This window comes from Netta rufina (genome assembly GCF_964035555.1).
Source record: "Netta rufina genome assembly, chromosome: 1".
NCBI classification, from domain to species: domain Eukaryota; kingdom Metazoa; phylum Chordata; class Aves; order Anseriformes; family Anatidae; genus Netta; species Netta rufina.
Window position 1 is genome coordinate 168,048,765 of NC_140123.1, and position 15,878 is coordinate 168,064,642.

The 15,878-nt window shown below is 36.2% G+C and overlaps 1 protein-coding gene across 1 annotated transcript in view; it reads right to left on the reverse strand.

Moving 5' to 3' along the window:
• TRHDE (thyrotropin releasing hormone degrading enzyme) overlaps positions 1-15,878 on the reverse strand; it is a gene marked incomplete at both ends in the record, with an annotated part of 198,963 nt that overhangs the window by 13,347 nt on the left and 169,738 nt on the right. The window contains 3 exons of the mRNA XM_084302453.1: positions 8,205-8,312; positions 8,830-8,927; positions 10,926-11,073. Of these exons, the coding sequence (XP_084158579.1) occupies positions 8,205-8,312; positions 8,830-8,927; positions 10,926-11,073 (354 nt within the window). The remainder of the gene's footprint in view (positions 1-8,204; positions 8,313-8,829; positions 8,928-10,925; positions 11,074-15,878) is intronic.

A 15,878-nucleotide genomic window follows, 5' to 3' on the forward strand; every position in this document is an offset into this window, starting at 1 on the left:
TATTCAAGATATGCCTGAGTTATGCACTCCTTTGTAAGTAATCTCTGAATAGATAGGCTTTTTTTTTTTTACTTTTTTTTTTTTTTTTACTTTTCTGGACATTTATTTGCAAGAAAAGTATACAGTCCTTTCTGTTCAACTGTTTTGCAAAGTTGTGGAGAGGTCATTCCTGAAGAAAAAAAATGGAAAAGAATCTATCTGACTTCTAAAGATTACAAATTAGTTACCGCTAATCCAGAATTGCTATTTATAGCAATTTTTCTGTGATTGAATACAGAAGGCAGAAGATAAAAATGCTACCTGAACCATCTGCCCTAAAAAGCCTGGTTTTGTCTTTCACAAGACAAAATCCTCCCTCTTTTCAGACATACTCCCCAGATGATCTTTCAGAGCACTAACTCCTTGATTAACTTGTGCATTCAACACTACTTTCTTCCTCCTTAAACAGTTTTATTGACTGCAGTGTAAGATTCTACTCAAATGTTGTAACAACCTATTAATTAGTTAAATCACTTCAGCAACATTGGCTGACATTAGCTGGCAAAGCTCCAAAAACCTTTCAAAATGCATGAACAGCTATGCCTGAATTTTTCAGTAATTAAAACTTCTAGGGGTTGAGAACACAGCAAAAGGGATCCGTTTTATTGTTTATTAGACATTCATGTGTGGAAAAAAAATATTTATTTTTTTTTTCATATATTCTGCTAATGATATCCAAAAATAACTCATGGGCATCAAACCCGTGAAAAAGAAGCTAGTCCCTCTTCCAAGCAACTAACAAAAATAATTAATTTGTTGGCCACATTCCCACAAATCCTTATGTAAGCAGTTAAACTTAGGTACACTTCCAAGTTGTTGCATGACTGTAGCACTAATGTACACATGCGAAACAAAGCAATGAAATCACATATCTCAAATAATTAGAGAGAGAAATAAGAGAGGAGGAAAAGGAAAGAGAAAATGCTTTGTTTGGAAAAACATTTGATTTTCTATCACTTAAACCCAACTTCAGGGAAATTGATCTCAATTAATGACTCGTAATTTGTGTTATTTACCACTCCCTCAGATCTATGGATAGTTTCATTTATAGGTATGTTACAGCAGCTCCAGCAGTGCAATTTGTTTTTTCCTGGTGGCATTTCCATTGAGTAGTTAAAGGTCCATCCAAGTAAGCAGACTGCCAATTTAGGCAGCTGGATTAACGTGAATCCATTGTCCCTTGCAGAGTAAATAGAAATTCTGCACAGCAAGTATGGGGATTTAGCATTCTCAAATTAGGCTTCTTGGTTACTTCTGTCTTTGTTCAAATTATTTCAGGGAAGCCATTTTACTTCATTATTTGCACCTTTCTTAAAACAGGTAAAGAATTAAATACTCTTCCTAACAGCCAAAGCAGTGTTTAACATAAATCTTTGAACTGGCAGATGGGAACCACTGGAAAAGCCCATATTCATATCATTACATTTAAAAAGATTAAATAAAGTAATTGACTACTATGATGCAATCAGCCAAGACCGTGATTTATTTTTTAGTAAATAAAAACGGTTTATCTGTAGTGCAAAAAGACACACAAGTGTGTTTGGACTTGAAATTCACAGATAGAATGGGAAAATTCATGGCATATTCTCCTTCCATATCTCTGACTCCAACTTAGCACCTCAAAAGTCCTCAGAACAAACCAGATGACTAGAGATCAGAACAGATTTGAAATATCTGGATTTGCATTCAGGATTTTCTGGCTGTCTCTCCTTCTCCGCACTGATGAAGACAGAAGAATGTAACCTTTAGCTGACCCATGGAACACCAAATAGATGCTGACTTCAGTCTAATCCTGCATAACAGTTTGCATTCTGCTGCAAACATAATCTATTCATCTAAGTATTGCTTTCATTGGAAAAAAAAAAAAAAGGGGGGTGGGGGGAGTACACTTAGAAGTGCAAAGGAAAAGAAAAAAAGTATTAAGAAAGCAGCTAAGTATTGAACATTAACTCTGCTTATGAAATAATACAGTAAGCGTAACTCTCTTGATTAAGGATTAGCAGATAGTTATCAACTGTATAGGAGACATCAGAATGCAACCTTCGATTTATGCAAGGCTGGGGGGGTAAAATATTGGATCTTCCCATTGATGATATCTGCAAGGCAGTATTCTAAGTAAACATAACTGATCAATCTGTGGCAGAAGAATAATAGTAAAAATAATAATAATTAAAAAAAAAAAAAAAAAAACATTTACACTAAAATTGCCCTGAGGTGACATGAAGTCAATCAAGTGCATTTACTAGATACCTACTAGATTACTAAATATCAATCAAGTGCATTTACTAGAAGTTTTCTAGGGGGATTTAGGGATTGAGATGCAATGAATTGATTAAGATAATTTGTTTCTATTTAAAAGACAGCAACCAATAAACATCAATGGTTATATTTATAAAGAAAAAATATGAGCAAACCAAAGTGGCTCTGAATAGCTAGGGGCTTTCCAATGGCTTCAGTACTGTCTTAGAGAAACACCACTATGTAATTCAGTCTGAAGCAATACTATCATCTCCCACTGCTCGTTGCTCCCCATTAGCAAAAGAATAGCATCACCACAGCACTACGAACAGAACAAAAATACAAGGATGCCTTTATCTGCTGAAGGCAAAATCAGCCATCTCAGTTCAGAGCAGCTTTCTCACATGTTCATGTATTCACGCTAACCTGTCTAACGTTGCCTCAAGCGAGCATATATCCACAGTCCGTTTTGCCAGCAGAAATGTGTTTGTGGCAACCTGTAGCTGATGGATGGTAACAGCAGCTGGAAGAAAATCATGCTTGTTACCCACAGAGAGGTTTGCAAAAACATGCTTGTGTCTGTGGATATGTTATGCTTTGAGCCATCATGCTGAGTATTAGCATGTTAACCATTGTTACGATACCTCCTGCCAGGAGTTTACAGATTGCAGCTCTCCTTCCTGAACCTCAGAAATACGCATTTACCCTGTCTAGCCAAGGCAGAAAGTCTGAAAATGCTAATCCTCTTAGAAATATGTTTTTCTTTCAGAACAGATATGCAGTGAAGGTTAAAGGGGTTAACAAGGATGAGTCTCAAGCTCAGGCAAGCATTGTATGGTAATTTTGTTAATTTTTTAGGCTGAACCACAATACTGTTATACCTAAGGAGTGTGAATAATTTATTTCTTCACACATGAAAGAGCTTCACAGGGATGAGCCCTGTTAAATGAAGGTAGAAGCAAACATCTCAATTTTCAGCCAACAGTAGCTTCTCTTGTGTAGCATTCTGCTGTTGACTGAATTCCATTCACTTTACATTCTCAAACTACGAGTGAAATTTCACTGTGCTTGTATGTTTTGTGCTAGGCTTGTATTTTCTAAACATGCATATGGAAGCTTCAAGAGTTTCCATTCCTTCAGTACAGGAATGGCATATACCCCAAATTAATAGAGCAAAAAAATTTTTTGCCTTCATATCAAGTCAGAAGACAATGCAGACTCTCAAGCAAATTGTTTCAAAGCCACCAACCATTTTAAAAGAGCAAAAGGATTTAAATTCAGTGAATAAAAAGAATTAACCAATACTTTTATTATGATCTCAGATTTTCAGATGAAAGAAATAATCAAATCTTTTTTAACAACTGTAAGGATTAAAATACTGTATCTATTCCTACACTGATGCAAAAAGATGCCTTGTCCTCTTAGAGCTACTTAGGTGATGTTATATGTTCAGTTTGCTCCTTTTAGAGCCAATTTTTTTTAGAGTTACATTCCTTGTCCAATCTTCATGTTTATCCTGCGTGTATTTAGCAATACCACCTAAAACCCTTTATGTAATAAGTAATCCTGGTATTTCAGGTGCTCAAGCCTCCCTCTCTCAGATGAATGCTCTCATCTTTAGGCTGAAGAGCAGAATTATTTCTCTTGCTAATGAGATAAATCTCAGTGGCAGAACTAGAACTAGAACTAGAGGAGGGCAGTGTGTCTTAAGCCAGTCCCAGACACCTCAGAGAAAGGTGATGAGAGTGGTCTGCATGTGGCACGCATGAGACTGAAGTATTACACTGAGGCTCTACAGCAGTCTCAGTTACAACCTAATCACAGAATAACTGCTTAAAAAGGGGTCAAGGAGCATCCCCTGTTTGAAAACCAAGGGAGCAAGGGAGCAGAGCTTTTACTGCTTTAGTGACACTTTTGAAGGTGTATTTTGTAAGGATCCCTAACTCTGTGATAGTAATTTACATATTAGTGCTGGACCCTAACAGGGCTCTCTCCCTCTCCACAGTGCCATGTTAAGAGGCTCTTCACTCCGCATACTGGCTGCCACCAAGCTTATTTAGAAGCTTCCATATCTCCTTGTAGGAAGTGTAACTCCAAGCATCTGATTCTGCCCAGTGAGCCACGTATCTGAAAACACGGCATTGCAACACCTAACTCTCTAGAAATTCAAGCCTTCATGTCTCTCAGTCAACTTCCACTTTAGTGCATGGAGGCTAATATTGCAGATCATTTTTCCTTACTAATTCCTTAAAAAAATCTGAAGTGCTACAGTTGGAAATCTAATGGCTTTTTTCCAAGTAGTGCTGGAAACACAAAGAGGACCTCTGGCTTTGTGCTATAAATGACCACTATTTTACTGCATGAACAGTGGTAAATTATTTGCACGGTAAAGAACGTGTAATTACAAAGTACAAACCGTAACTGATTATTATGATTATTTCAATACCCTACAGTGAAGAGTAGATGGTAATTAATTTCTGGACCTACCAGACTAAATTACTAGGAACCACAGCAACTGTAGACATATGCTGGTAAAACAGTTAGACATTACTTTATTTGTTTATTACCTAACCCTCTATCCATAATTAAATGCTGCAAGTGAAATAGAGAACAATTTCAAAAGAACTTCTAAAAAGCTACAGATCAAAAATATGTCAAAAAGGTATGGATTTTAGCATTTCTACAGCATTATTAACTAGGCATGCTTAAAGTTTGACTGCAGTAACTGCCAGAGAGTCAACGACCTTTACATGATTTACAGCCTGTGCATTTATGTGGTATTAATTTAAAACTACCCTAATTTTGTATTGATTAGGATCTTGGGACACAAGCCTAATTCTCTAGTCTCATTTGTTGGGGTCTACTGCTTTGTAAAATTTGTGATCCCTCCAACATGCACTGGTTGTGAATTATCTCATTGTATGAAACACCTTATTTCACCGAATAAATTTTTTTGGGGGTGGAAATGGGTGGAAAGGTTGCAAATTAGCCTTTACTTTTGTTTTCATAATCAAACTCAAGTTATGCCTGTATAAAAAAGTATCATGACATTAGAAATACCTCCAGCTTCCCTTTTACACAAAACCTCTCCAACATTTCTTGCTGGAGAGAGTACTACTTGATTCCCAGAAGGACAGCCATTCACAAACACTGCAAATCTCAGATTTCAAGAAGAAACAGAACCACACAGGTAGAGACACTCTTTCCTTGAAGATCTCCACACTCTCTGGGACTCTGACTTTGTGCTTGGCGGCTCATCTGTCAATATCCTTTTTCTGTTTCTACAAGAACTTTTAGGGTAGTTTTCAGCAGATACAACTTTACTTGATAAAGTTCCCACTCCTTATCAATAGGATAGGCAGGGATACAAGTATTTTCTGTACCTGTCTGTTTTTCTCTCCAGGCACTGCCAGAGGGGAAAAATAAGCAGAACAAGTTTACCCTTCTTTGTGAGGAAACAAGCTCTGAGGGATTCCTGCAGATTCTGAGGTGTCTGTTTTCAGTGAATTCCCAAGCAGCTGTTAGGGCCATCAAACTGAGTAAAATATTTTAGTGATCCAAAAGAAGACAAAATGGCACCTTTGGATGTGCTCTCTACATGTATCTTGTTATCTGTTTGCCCTTTGTACTTCAGCTAGCTGTTGTCTCTGAAGTGCTAAAGGAGAAAAAGGCATGACTCAAACATCATGTAATTCAATCCTTATTGTGTAATCATCATCATTTGCTTGGTGGAGAAGCAGGAATAACAGACCCTGATTTTCAGGTCAATTTAAAGTGAGCAAAGGTCATATGTGGTACCTCAGTTGCTGCAGGAATCTGAACATTCGTGAGAGAGCACTGACAGACCCCTACAAATGTTTTAACTGTAAAATATAAGCTGATTTTATGTCTGCTAAGCTGCTGCAACTACTAGCCTCTGCAATGTTTTGAATATAACTACATATGAAATGAGTCTACTCGTTTGTTAGTTATATTCAGTACGTGAAACTGCTGTGAGAACAGCAATTGGTAAATTCTTGGGTGGGGAACAGAACAAATCCTATAATCTAAATAAATAAATAAAAACATGTTTCTGTCTTCTTTGCAAGTAGTACCTCTATTTATCAGCTGACTGTCAATCCATATTTTGTAATTACATTATTTGTTGCAGCTATTTTTCAGAACTGTGCTGTTTCTTTGGAGAAATGTACTGCTTTAACTTACTAGCTATTCTCTTCCTCTGCCCTGCTGTGATGCTTTTATCATAATACTCGTCATATGCTGGCAGCTACAATCTTGTGCTCCCAAGAATGGTCCCATAGAAAAGCTAAGATGAATCTTCAGATGGCTCCTTAAATGTATTCCTTTCCTTTCTTGCTATTGTTAGTAAAGCAATAAGCATTTTTATATATATTTTTTTATTTTTCCTTATGCCTCCTTCTTCAATCCCGTTGGAAGGGATGTAGATACAGGGTAGGAGAAAGCTTTTCAGGGTGACAGCTTTTTAACACTGAATAATCTACTGCTGTGCATGCTAATAGATGGTGCTAGGCTTGATTAACTAATTTTGCAAATGAATATCTAAGCAAATTACTTCTTCAGATTGTTCCCAATAATTCTTTCTCTGTAATTTCCTCTTTGAAGTTTTATGCTGATTGTTGCTGCTGACTATTAGAACTAATGTACACGTACATTGGAAAATCCTAAACCCCACACATCCTGTTTAAAGGTATATCGTCATATTTTCAACATTTTTTCAGAAGTTTCAAAGTCATACAGAAATGTAATTTCCAGCAACGCTCAGTTCATGGGTGTTTTTTAAAAAAAAAACACTTAGGTACTTACGTACGTAACTGAGTATATATGAAAAGGATTTTCAAAGATTATGAAGACAGACAGACAGATATATTTTAATTGGAAATAAACATCTTATTGGCCAAGATGTCTTTGATAAATCCTGCATGTCTGTCTATAGAGATGTGATCCTTTTGAAGAGCTAATATGAGACTGGGACTGAAAGAGAACAGAATTTTCCTATTCTCTTTTCCTCTGTTATATGAAAGTCAAATATTTTACTTAAATCAAAATATCATGTGATGGTTTTACACAAATACTACCATACTCACATTCCACATCATGAAAAAAAAAAATCAGTCTTTCTCAAGAAGTCATGGGCTTGTCCTGTAGGCTGTACTTATCTCATTGCCTATTGATTACTACACAAATACTTTTATCTTTAATAATTTAACATTTCCTAGTTGCTTGCATTTAAAAGATAAATTTCATACACTGTCGATGGCCTGTGTTCCCTTGCCACATCTGAGTAACCCTATATCAGGACAGCCTAACTTTAAAATTTGCTGTCAAACCAGTACATTACTGCTAATGCTTGACACATTAGCATTTTCACCCCCCTCTGTGAAACCTTACATGAGCATTTCCATGTATTCCTGAACCACGCTTAACTTCCAAGTCTTCACTTGTAAGACCTACATAATATTTCCCTAAAATATATTGCTCCATCTCCTTTCTTGCTCCTCAGTCATTCTTCCTGTAACCTCTCTCACTTTTTCTATCACTTAGCACCTTCTGCTCTCTGGCCCAGATGCAGGTTAGGTGTTTGTCTGCTGATGCTGTGTACTTTCATCTTTCTTCCTTTAAACTCCTCCTTAAAACCAATCTTCTTGCCCTCTAGCATATCATTATTGGACAGCAGGTTATCAGGAGTGAGCAGAGGCTACATTGTTGTCCCCTGCACCCATTCATACATTCAAAGTTAAATCCTTTATTCTGAAGCCCCACAGCCATTTTTAAATAACAGGTGTTGATGTTTTCCCCCCATACCATGCTGCGGAGTTGGCACTGTGCGGGGTCTCAAAAGTATGAGGATGCCAGCTACATTGTCTCTGACTAGGAGAAAGGGAAATGCACATTTCTGTTCTACTTACCGGTTTCTATTGCTAGAAATCCAATCGGAGATTAACGTTGCAGCCTGCTGGTGACAATGTTTGTTACCAAAGCTGCAGGCCAACATGATGACTTCCCGACGCAACTCTCTGCCCGAATTAAAAGAAAAAACAAAACAAAACGAAACAAAAAAACAGTAAGACCCCATTAGTAAATATGTTAGAATATTTACAAAAATGCATTTCTTGTAACAATGGTAGCAGCTGATATTTGGTTAACATATCAAAGATAATCCAACTACACAAATCTCAGTGTCCACTACATGCCTACAGCTGCTGCAACAGCGAAAGAAAAGCCATGGACCAAACCCAGCTTTTATTTACACTTCCAGACCTCTGTGGTCAAGAGTCCAATTTCTTAAATATCTAGTGCAGACTAATATTAATTTAAAGCATAGCAAATCATGTACTTTAAACTCAGGAAGACAGAATTAATCTCATAGTATCTTGCTGCTCTCCCTCTAACCCAAAAAAGAAAACTAGATGGAAGAGAGAGCTAGGAAAGTATGACATGCTAACGATCACACCAGATTTTAGGAGAGTGCATTATTACAACCATATCTTGCATAGAAAGGAAGGGAAGAAGGAAAGACAAATATAACAGTACTCATGTTGGTAGGATGCTTGAACAAGCGATTTGTTTAAATTATTCGTTGGCCATCCAAGCTTGAGATACATTGATGCAACTTGTCTTAAAATATACTCCTGAGGGAGAAAAGAATATTCAGTGTTAACATTTATTTTTGATTTTTGGTTCAAACTTAAAATACTATTGCCTATTGAGGTTTTGCCTCTCCTTTTTATCCCTAAATGATTTCCCACTTACAAAGATTCTGATTTGCAATTAGCAAAGTAACATGTCCACATATAATCTCTGTTCATTGCTACATTCAGATGTAATTTGCAGAACAGCTACTTGATCAGATGCCTCATATTAGCTGATTTATTTTTATAATACCTAGCAATTTAAAAAGAGTTTCTAATATGCTATTTTGAACTTACAATACATGGTTGGAAAGTTGCAAGACTGTCAACAGCTCAATGGCTATTCTTGACTACATCGTGCATGTTCATTTTTAAAAGAAAATTGTTATAATGGCCATAACCAGGGCAAAAATATTACACAGATACAGTCAATTGACTTCAGAATACTGAACAATGTGGCTGCAAATGAGCTTTGTACATTTAATAACACTATATTTTAAGTTCAGGTTGTTGGTGTGCTTAAATAACAAAGCCAGCACAAGATGTATTTTAGCTTACTTTTACTTTCTACACTGGAGACATATTTCCATATCCTGACCAGTTGTGAAGAAAACAACTGTCATTGTATTCAGCATAATGTTCTGCCAGTGGAATTCACCAATTTGAAAAAGAGAACTGAAATATAAAGAACTGCATAGAATAGCATCTATTTTATTATTATGGATGCATGGGTATGTATATATGATGTTAGGACAAAAGGAGATTCATACTGCAGCTTTCTCTAGCAGATATGTTATTCTGTGACTAAAAAGACTTTTTATTTCCTCTGCTATCACCCCTGCTTTCAAAGTTCTCATCTGAAGCGATAAAACACAACCCAGCTGTGAATTTTACTGTTTTTATTTATTAAAATTGTCTTTTCCTTACACAGCCATGTTTAAAAGTGAAATAGCAATGGCAGTCTGGTAAGAATTTTTCTGTGCAGTTAACAGACTAAAACCACAATTTATTTCAACATCATTTATACATATATACATATATACATACACCCAGTCATCTCTAGCTTCCTGCTTTCTGAGCGTGTGTGTCTGGACACACACACACACACAAACAAACACATGTTCAAGAACAAAAATAAAGCACATCTAAACATTTCTGGATTTAGAGAGTTCCTTCTTTTGAATGTCTACCAAATTACACAAAATTACTGTATGCTGTCCATTCAAAATACGTAGAATACATAAACTACACTGTGAGTCAAAACAAACAAAAAACAAACAAATAAACAAAAAGAGCTTGTCACTGGCTGCAGTCAAATCCTGTGTACTTCATTAAGCATGCTTCAGCATAGCTAGATTTTTTCCAGGTAAAATGTTTGTCATGTCTATCTTAATTACCTACTTCTAGTTGCTACCACTGTCCCTTTGGACCCAATTATGAATGGGCTTCTGATTCAATGGTGATCTAATCCTTGTTAATTAAGGTGACTGCATTGAATTCACCATGGCTCTTTGGATGAAATAATGACTACAAATCTTTTCTTCAGTTGTGTGCATCCTGTTAAGTTATGCCTGCATTTGGTGTCCTTGCTAAGCTTGGGCATCAATCTAAGTATAGCTGTGTAGCTCCTCAAAAGAGATAATCTTCAAATAGCTTACTTTGGCTCTTTTAAGTGAAATACTTTGTTGAAATACTTTATTTGTTATTATATTTAATAGAAGGAATAATTACCATTCTTTCCACTACTCACATAGGGCTCAAAAACAGTTATCACTGTTCAAATGCAAATGAACCAAAGCTTGACAATTGCTGTTTAAATAAAGAACAATTAGGAAGAATGATAGTAACACTAGGCCACTTGCAGTATCTAACTGGGGAATAGTTCAACTGTTGGCAATAAAAGGGGGTAGGCAAAGGGAAGGAGAGAGAGAAAGAGGGGGACATGAAGAGAGAGAGGGAAAGGGAGTGGGAGAGGTAGAGGGACTATATATCTCTTACGTTGAAGATGTTGTAGCTTTCTGTGCGGTCCAGTAATTTATCTAGAGGATAAAGAGCTCGGCTGGCAGCATGCCAAGGCAGAAAATCCTTCTCCTCTGAAAGGTATCTGATAATCTCCAAAGGAATATTCTGAGGCAAATAACCAGCTCTGCACAATAAACGAAGTTAGTATTAAATTGATTTTGCAGGAGATACATGATAAGGCAAAAATGACTTCCTTTTTTTTTTTTTCCAAATGAAATTAAAAGGCAGAAAAACATGATAAACTCATCACACTGTAATGACATAAAAGTCAATCTTATAAAAAACAGCAACACAGTCTCTCACGCGAGCATACCAACTGGATGAAGGAAGGCATGAACACACATGAAAGTAAACTAGACAAAGTATCCCTAATTTATATAGATTCTAGTAGCAATAAAATATACGAATGATGAAGTAACTGACTTTATATTGAAAAAAAAAAAAAAAAAAGAAGGTGTTGTTTTGCTAATATATAAGAAAGAAAGCAATCTGCATAAAATCAACAACCCGAGGCATTTTGTTTCAGAGAACATTTCAACTGGCCAGAGGCAAGTGGGAAGATCTAATAGTGAAAAAGCATCCTTTAGCTTCATAGTTTTCTTCCGTTCTCCTTTCTCCTTCATAGCTGCTTTGTCTTCTAGCCATTTTGGAATAATTTACTTTATTAAACTAAAATAGTATCCAATGACATTGTTTTTGTTAAGAATGTTTCAGCACTTTCCATATAAGCTATGTTTTTCCAAATGTTTATAAATCAATCTGCTAGAATTTTGTCCTATTCTTTTACTGGAAGAAAACACCTCTCCCTGCAAGGAAGAGTTCAGCAGGGTTTCAAGAAGGTTTTTAAAACAAATAGCTTTACAAGTAAAGTGCAATACAGACACAAGCATTTGGAAGCTGCTTTTTAGAACTAAGTACTGGAAACATCAAGTTTTAGGATTTGCACTCATTTTCTTTTTCAAAACAGCATTTTTTCTTAACTATACAGGTTGCAGACACAAAGTGTAACCCTGTGGGTGTGAACTTGCCAGAAACACACCGATCTATTCTTCTCCTGATACATGTGTTTAAATCCCAGAGGAGTTTTCTACCTTCCTAGACAGAAGATAATGATTTTGTTTCATTAAACACTTAAAATCAGGAAGTTGGATTCCACCAGCTTCAAATTAACATAGGCTACAGTATAATATATCTTCACAGACTATTGTTGTCATTGTTGGTTGCCAATGGTCCCCTTAATTTCTATCACTGCCTAGGGAAAAAGATGCATACTTCGAATGCTTAGTACAGCAAACAAAGAATTATTATAGAAACATATAGATTATTATAGAAATAAACTATGATTAGATAAATCCTGATCTCAGCTGTAACAGCATAAAAGAACTACCAAGCTAAAATCTTTGAAATAGACTGCTCTTTTTGGTATGGCTCAAATCCACAGTTTCCTTGCAAACTGCACCACTTCCATGCAAGTCATTGTGATTCTTGCTTTCTCAGACGGATTATGTCCTTTTCCCTTTGAATTCTTGGGAAAGATGTGAGTTCATGTATCAATTTTCAAAATGATCTATCCCCTGTCCTCGTGATTACCCACTCTTGGGTATGCTTCATATCATCTTTGTCCCCATTTTGTCAGCAAGGCTGTTCTCAGGTTCAGTTACAGCACAGACTCAAGCAGGAAAAATAAGATCACTTGGGGAGTTCACCGAGTCGCTCAGGAACTGAGCAGATGTGAAATAAGAATGGAGCTGTCGGAGTGGGTAGTGGACAGAGTTCAATGAGTGTGAAGTTAGAGAAAGTGAGAGGAATTATTTTGTTTTTATAGGCCTTTGTTATTTCTGAATCAGCAGAATATCATCAAGGTGAATCCTAGGTCTTATTACTTTGTATAACTATAGAAAATGGAGCCAGAAGCAAGCTGGATCGACTGCAGATAGAAATACCTTGGGAAAAATGTTCACAAATAGATAAACTAGCTTAAAGTTGCATATATGTAACTATGCATTTTGTTATTATAGCTACTGATAATTTGATTACCTTGAGAAAGTGTGGAGCGAGGAACAAGAGGAATGGCTCTAGGAACATGCTGCTTAAGGAATAAACAGATGAATGTTTATTGTGGCTGTGCTAATGGACATTTAGTATCATATTTAAAATAAGTCTCTCTATACTAAGCACATAAGAGGAATCATCACTGCAAAACAACCAGATTTATTTTTGCTTTAAGTTTAACTTCTTCATAAAGAAACGTAAGAAATTAACTCAAAGAGATCTTTTACTTATTCATGAGCTTTGGCCTTCCTAATCACTTTTATAATTGTGATTCTTTGTAATGCTACTCATCCTGTTCACGATGGAAACTGCTGCTCTCATCACCTCACTGTTTCTAACTTCCAAATTTATCAAGTTATGGCAAAGACTGAGCTATTCTTGTTTCCTCCTGAATTTCCTTAATTTCTGTATTTGACTCCTAAAGAACACTTACACGTGATATCACTGAAATCCACTCCTCAGATCAACAGAATCAATCCTGAGGGCTGGGTCAGGGATGAAAGGAGGTCCTTGTAGATTACAATTATAAGAAACAGCAGCAACTTTCCCAACAAGGGAAAAAAAGATAATTTCACTGTCATAAAATTGTCTGCTATTACTTAATCAAAGGTATGCAGAAAATAAACTAAGTTAAGCTTTGTACATATTCCACACATGCAGCTTGATTTATCAGTCTTTTCCAACAATGACACTGGAAGGTCAGTTACAGAAATCCTTTTTTTCCTTGTGTCTTTTTGGCTATCAATCATATTGCTATCTTTAAAGTTCAGCAAAAAATACCATCAGATATTGTCTGCAAAAGTCCAAATATGCCAGAGCTCGGGCTAAGAGATGAGGTTCTCCTCCTGCCTAGCCATCTCAGAGGAAAACTGAAATATTGTCTGTCACTCAGGGAATAACTGATTATAAGCTATACCAAAACCATGTAACAAACATAAATACTACAAAAACATTGTGATGACACATCTTATGACTGGTCTGAGACAATCATATTGTTTCTCCCAGTATGTATCAAGCAGCCATCTGAGAATCTTAGCAAGAACATATCTGCAACCAAAATTCTGCACAGGAATCTGGGATAGCCATGGAAAGTATGCAGCATATAAAATACGCAATCCAACCGCTGTTGATTTATAAACAGTGGCTGAATGAAAAGCAATGTTCAGGTTAAGCATTTCTCAAGTGCAGGTTAAAGACTTTACAAAACTTCACATACAGCACCTAGAATGAAATGGTTGAAAGCAACCTTAAGAACTCACTTAGTACATTCCCTAACCAGTGTAGATTCATATCAATGCCATTTCTGACAGAAATTTGTCTGACTTGTAGGCATCTAGGAATGAATATCATAGGAGCATTATAATTTCAGTACTCCTCTTCCCACAGGCATGGTAATAATATTCTAATTCTAGCCCTTCTCCCAGTACGTATTCATGGAAGAGTACTAGCAGATCCATGTACATATCCTAAAATTAAATGATATTTATGCAGCTTCATTATAAAATATAAAAAGCTGGGGTCTTTATTTTAGATTAGAGGTTTTTTACTGGCATCACTGGTCACATAGAAATGAACCCATGCTTAGAAAAGAGTCTGTACAAGCAATCTCTCCTTCATACTGAGCTTTTTAAAAGAACACGTCTACAAAAAGAAAATTTAATCAAAATGATTACATTTGAGAACCATGGCTGTTTTATTACTTTCTATATAATCGTTCTTATTCTTCTGTTTACCATTATGTCAATCTCTCTGTAGCCACTGTTAACACATGAGAACTTTAACATCAGTAAGAAATATGGCAAAACATAAGGTTCATTTTATCATCTGTGTTCCTGGATTTCAGTCACCTGCTGAACTAAATGGGAGAAAAAGAACACAGGCAAGTAAAGAGATTTGTTTTAGTTACTAGACAAATTATCTCTAGACAAACATCCTGGCCCAGCAGTTTTTTCATGTTTAAAGAGGCTGCTGACAAAATGTGGTGAAAAGGTTATTCCCCATTTTTATGATAAGGGCAGAGGCAGATAAAGACCTCTCAAAAGTAATATATATATAAAGTGGAGTAGGACATTATATAATATCATAAGCACCAACCCTTTAACAAGCTAATATTCTGCTTACACCAAAGAAACTGCTACAGTTGCCGTCGCTATAAAGAAAAGAGGCAATGAACAGAAAGTACTGAATGTGGCAATGAAATATCCCTCGCAAAGAATTCCCACTAAAAATCCCACACCAATCAAAAATAATCTTTAAATTACATGAGCTGTTAATGAGTCAGATAAAAGCTAGAGATCTAGATTATATTATGAAACATCAGTGTGTATTCAGCTGCATTCTGACCTTGATTTGTTCTTTACACTGAGCCACAGAACTTATGGACAGATCCCAGCACATTCATTTTCCCCTTAGGGACAAAGTACCAAATGGTAGTGTAATTGCCAAGGGAAAATTATTACTCTGTTCTGAATTATTTCTATCATAAATCCAGCACAAGTCAAACAGACTCTGTCACAAAAACGACAGGGTTGCCATACAGTGATGAGAGTCCTATATACAAGTGCACCATAAATCCCTTAGTCCCACCACCCAACAAAGTCATTATAAGTCATGTGTTTAAATCAAAATTAGAAAATCCACACTGGCAGCAAACTGATAGACATTGTTGAAACAATGGAAATGAGGTGATTTACTTGCCACTGATTTAAAACTCACACTGCATCGTCTGTTTCCTATGAAATGTGTAAAGCATGACTAGCTTTCTGTTTGGGTAATTTCAAAGGGGGTAAAGCAGCTCTTCAAAACATAGATATGCAATTCAGATTAACATGAGTTCTGTTTCTGTGCATGCACGATATATGAATAATTAGATATACT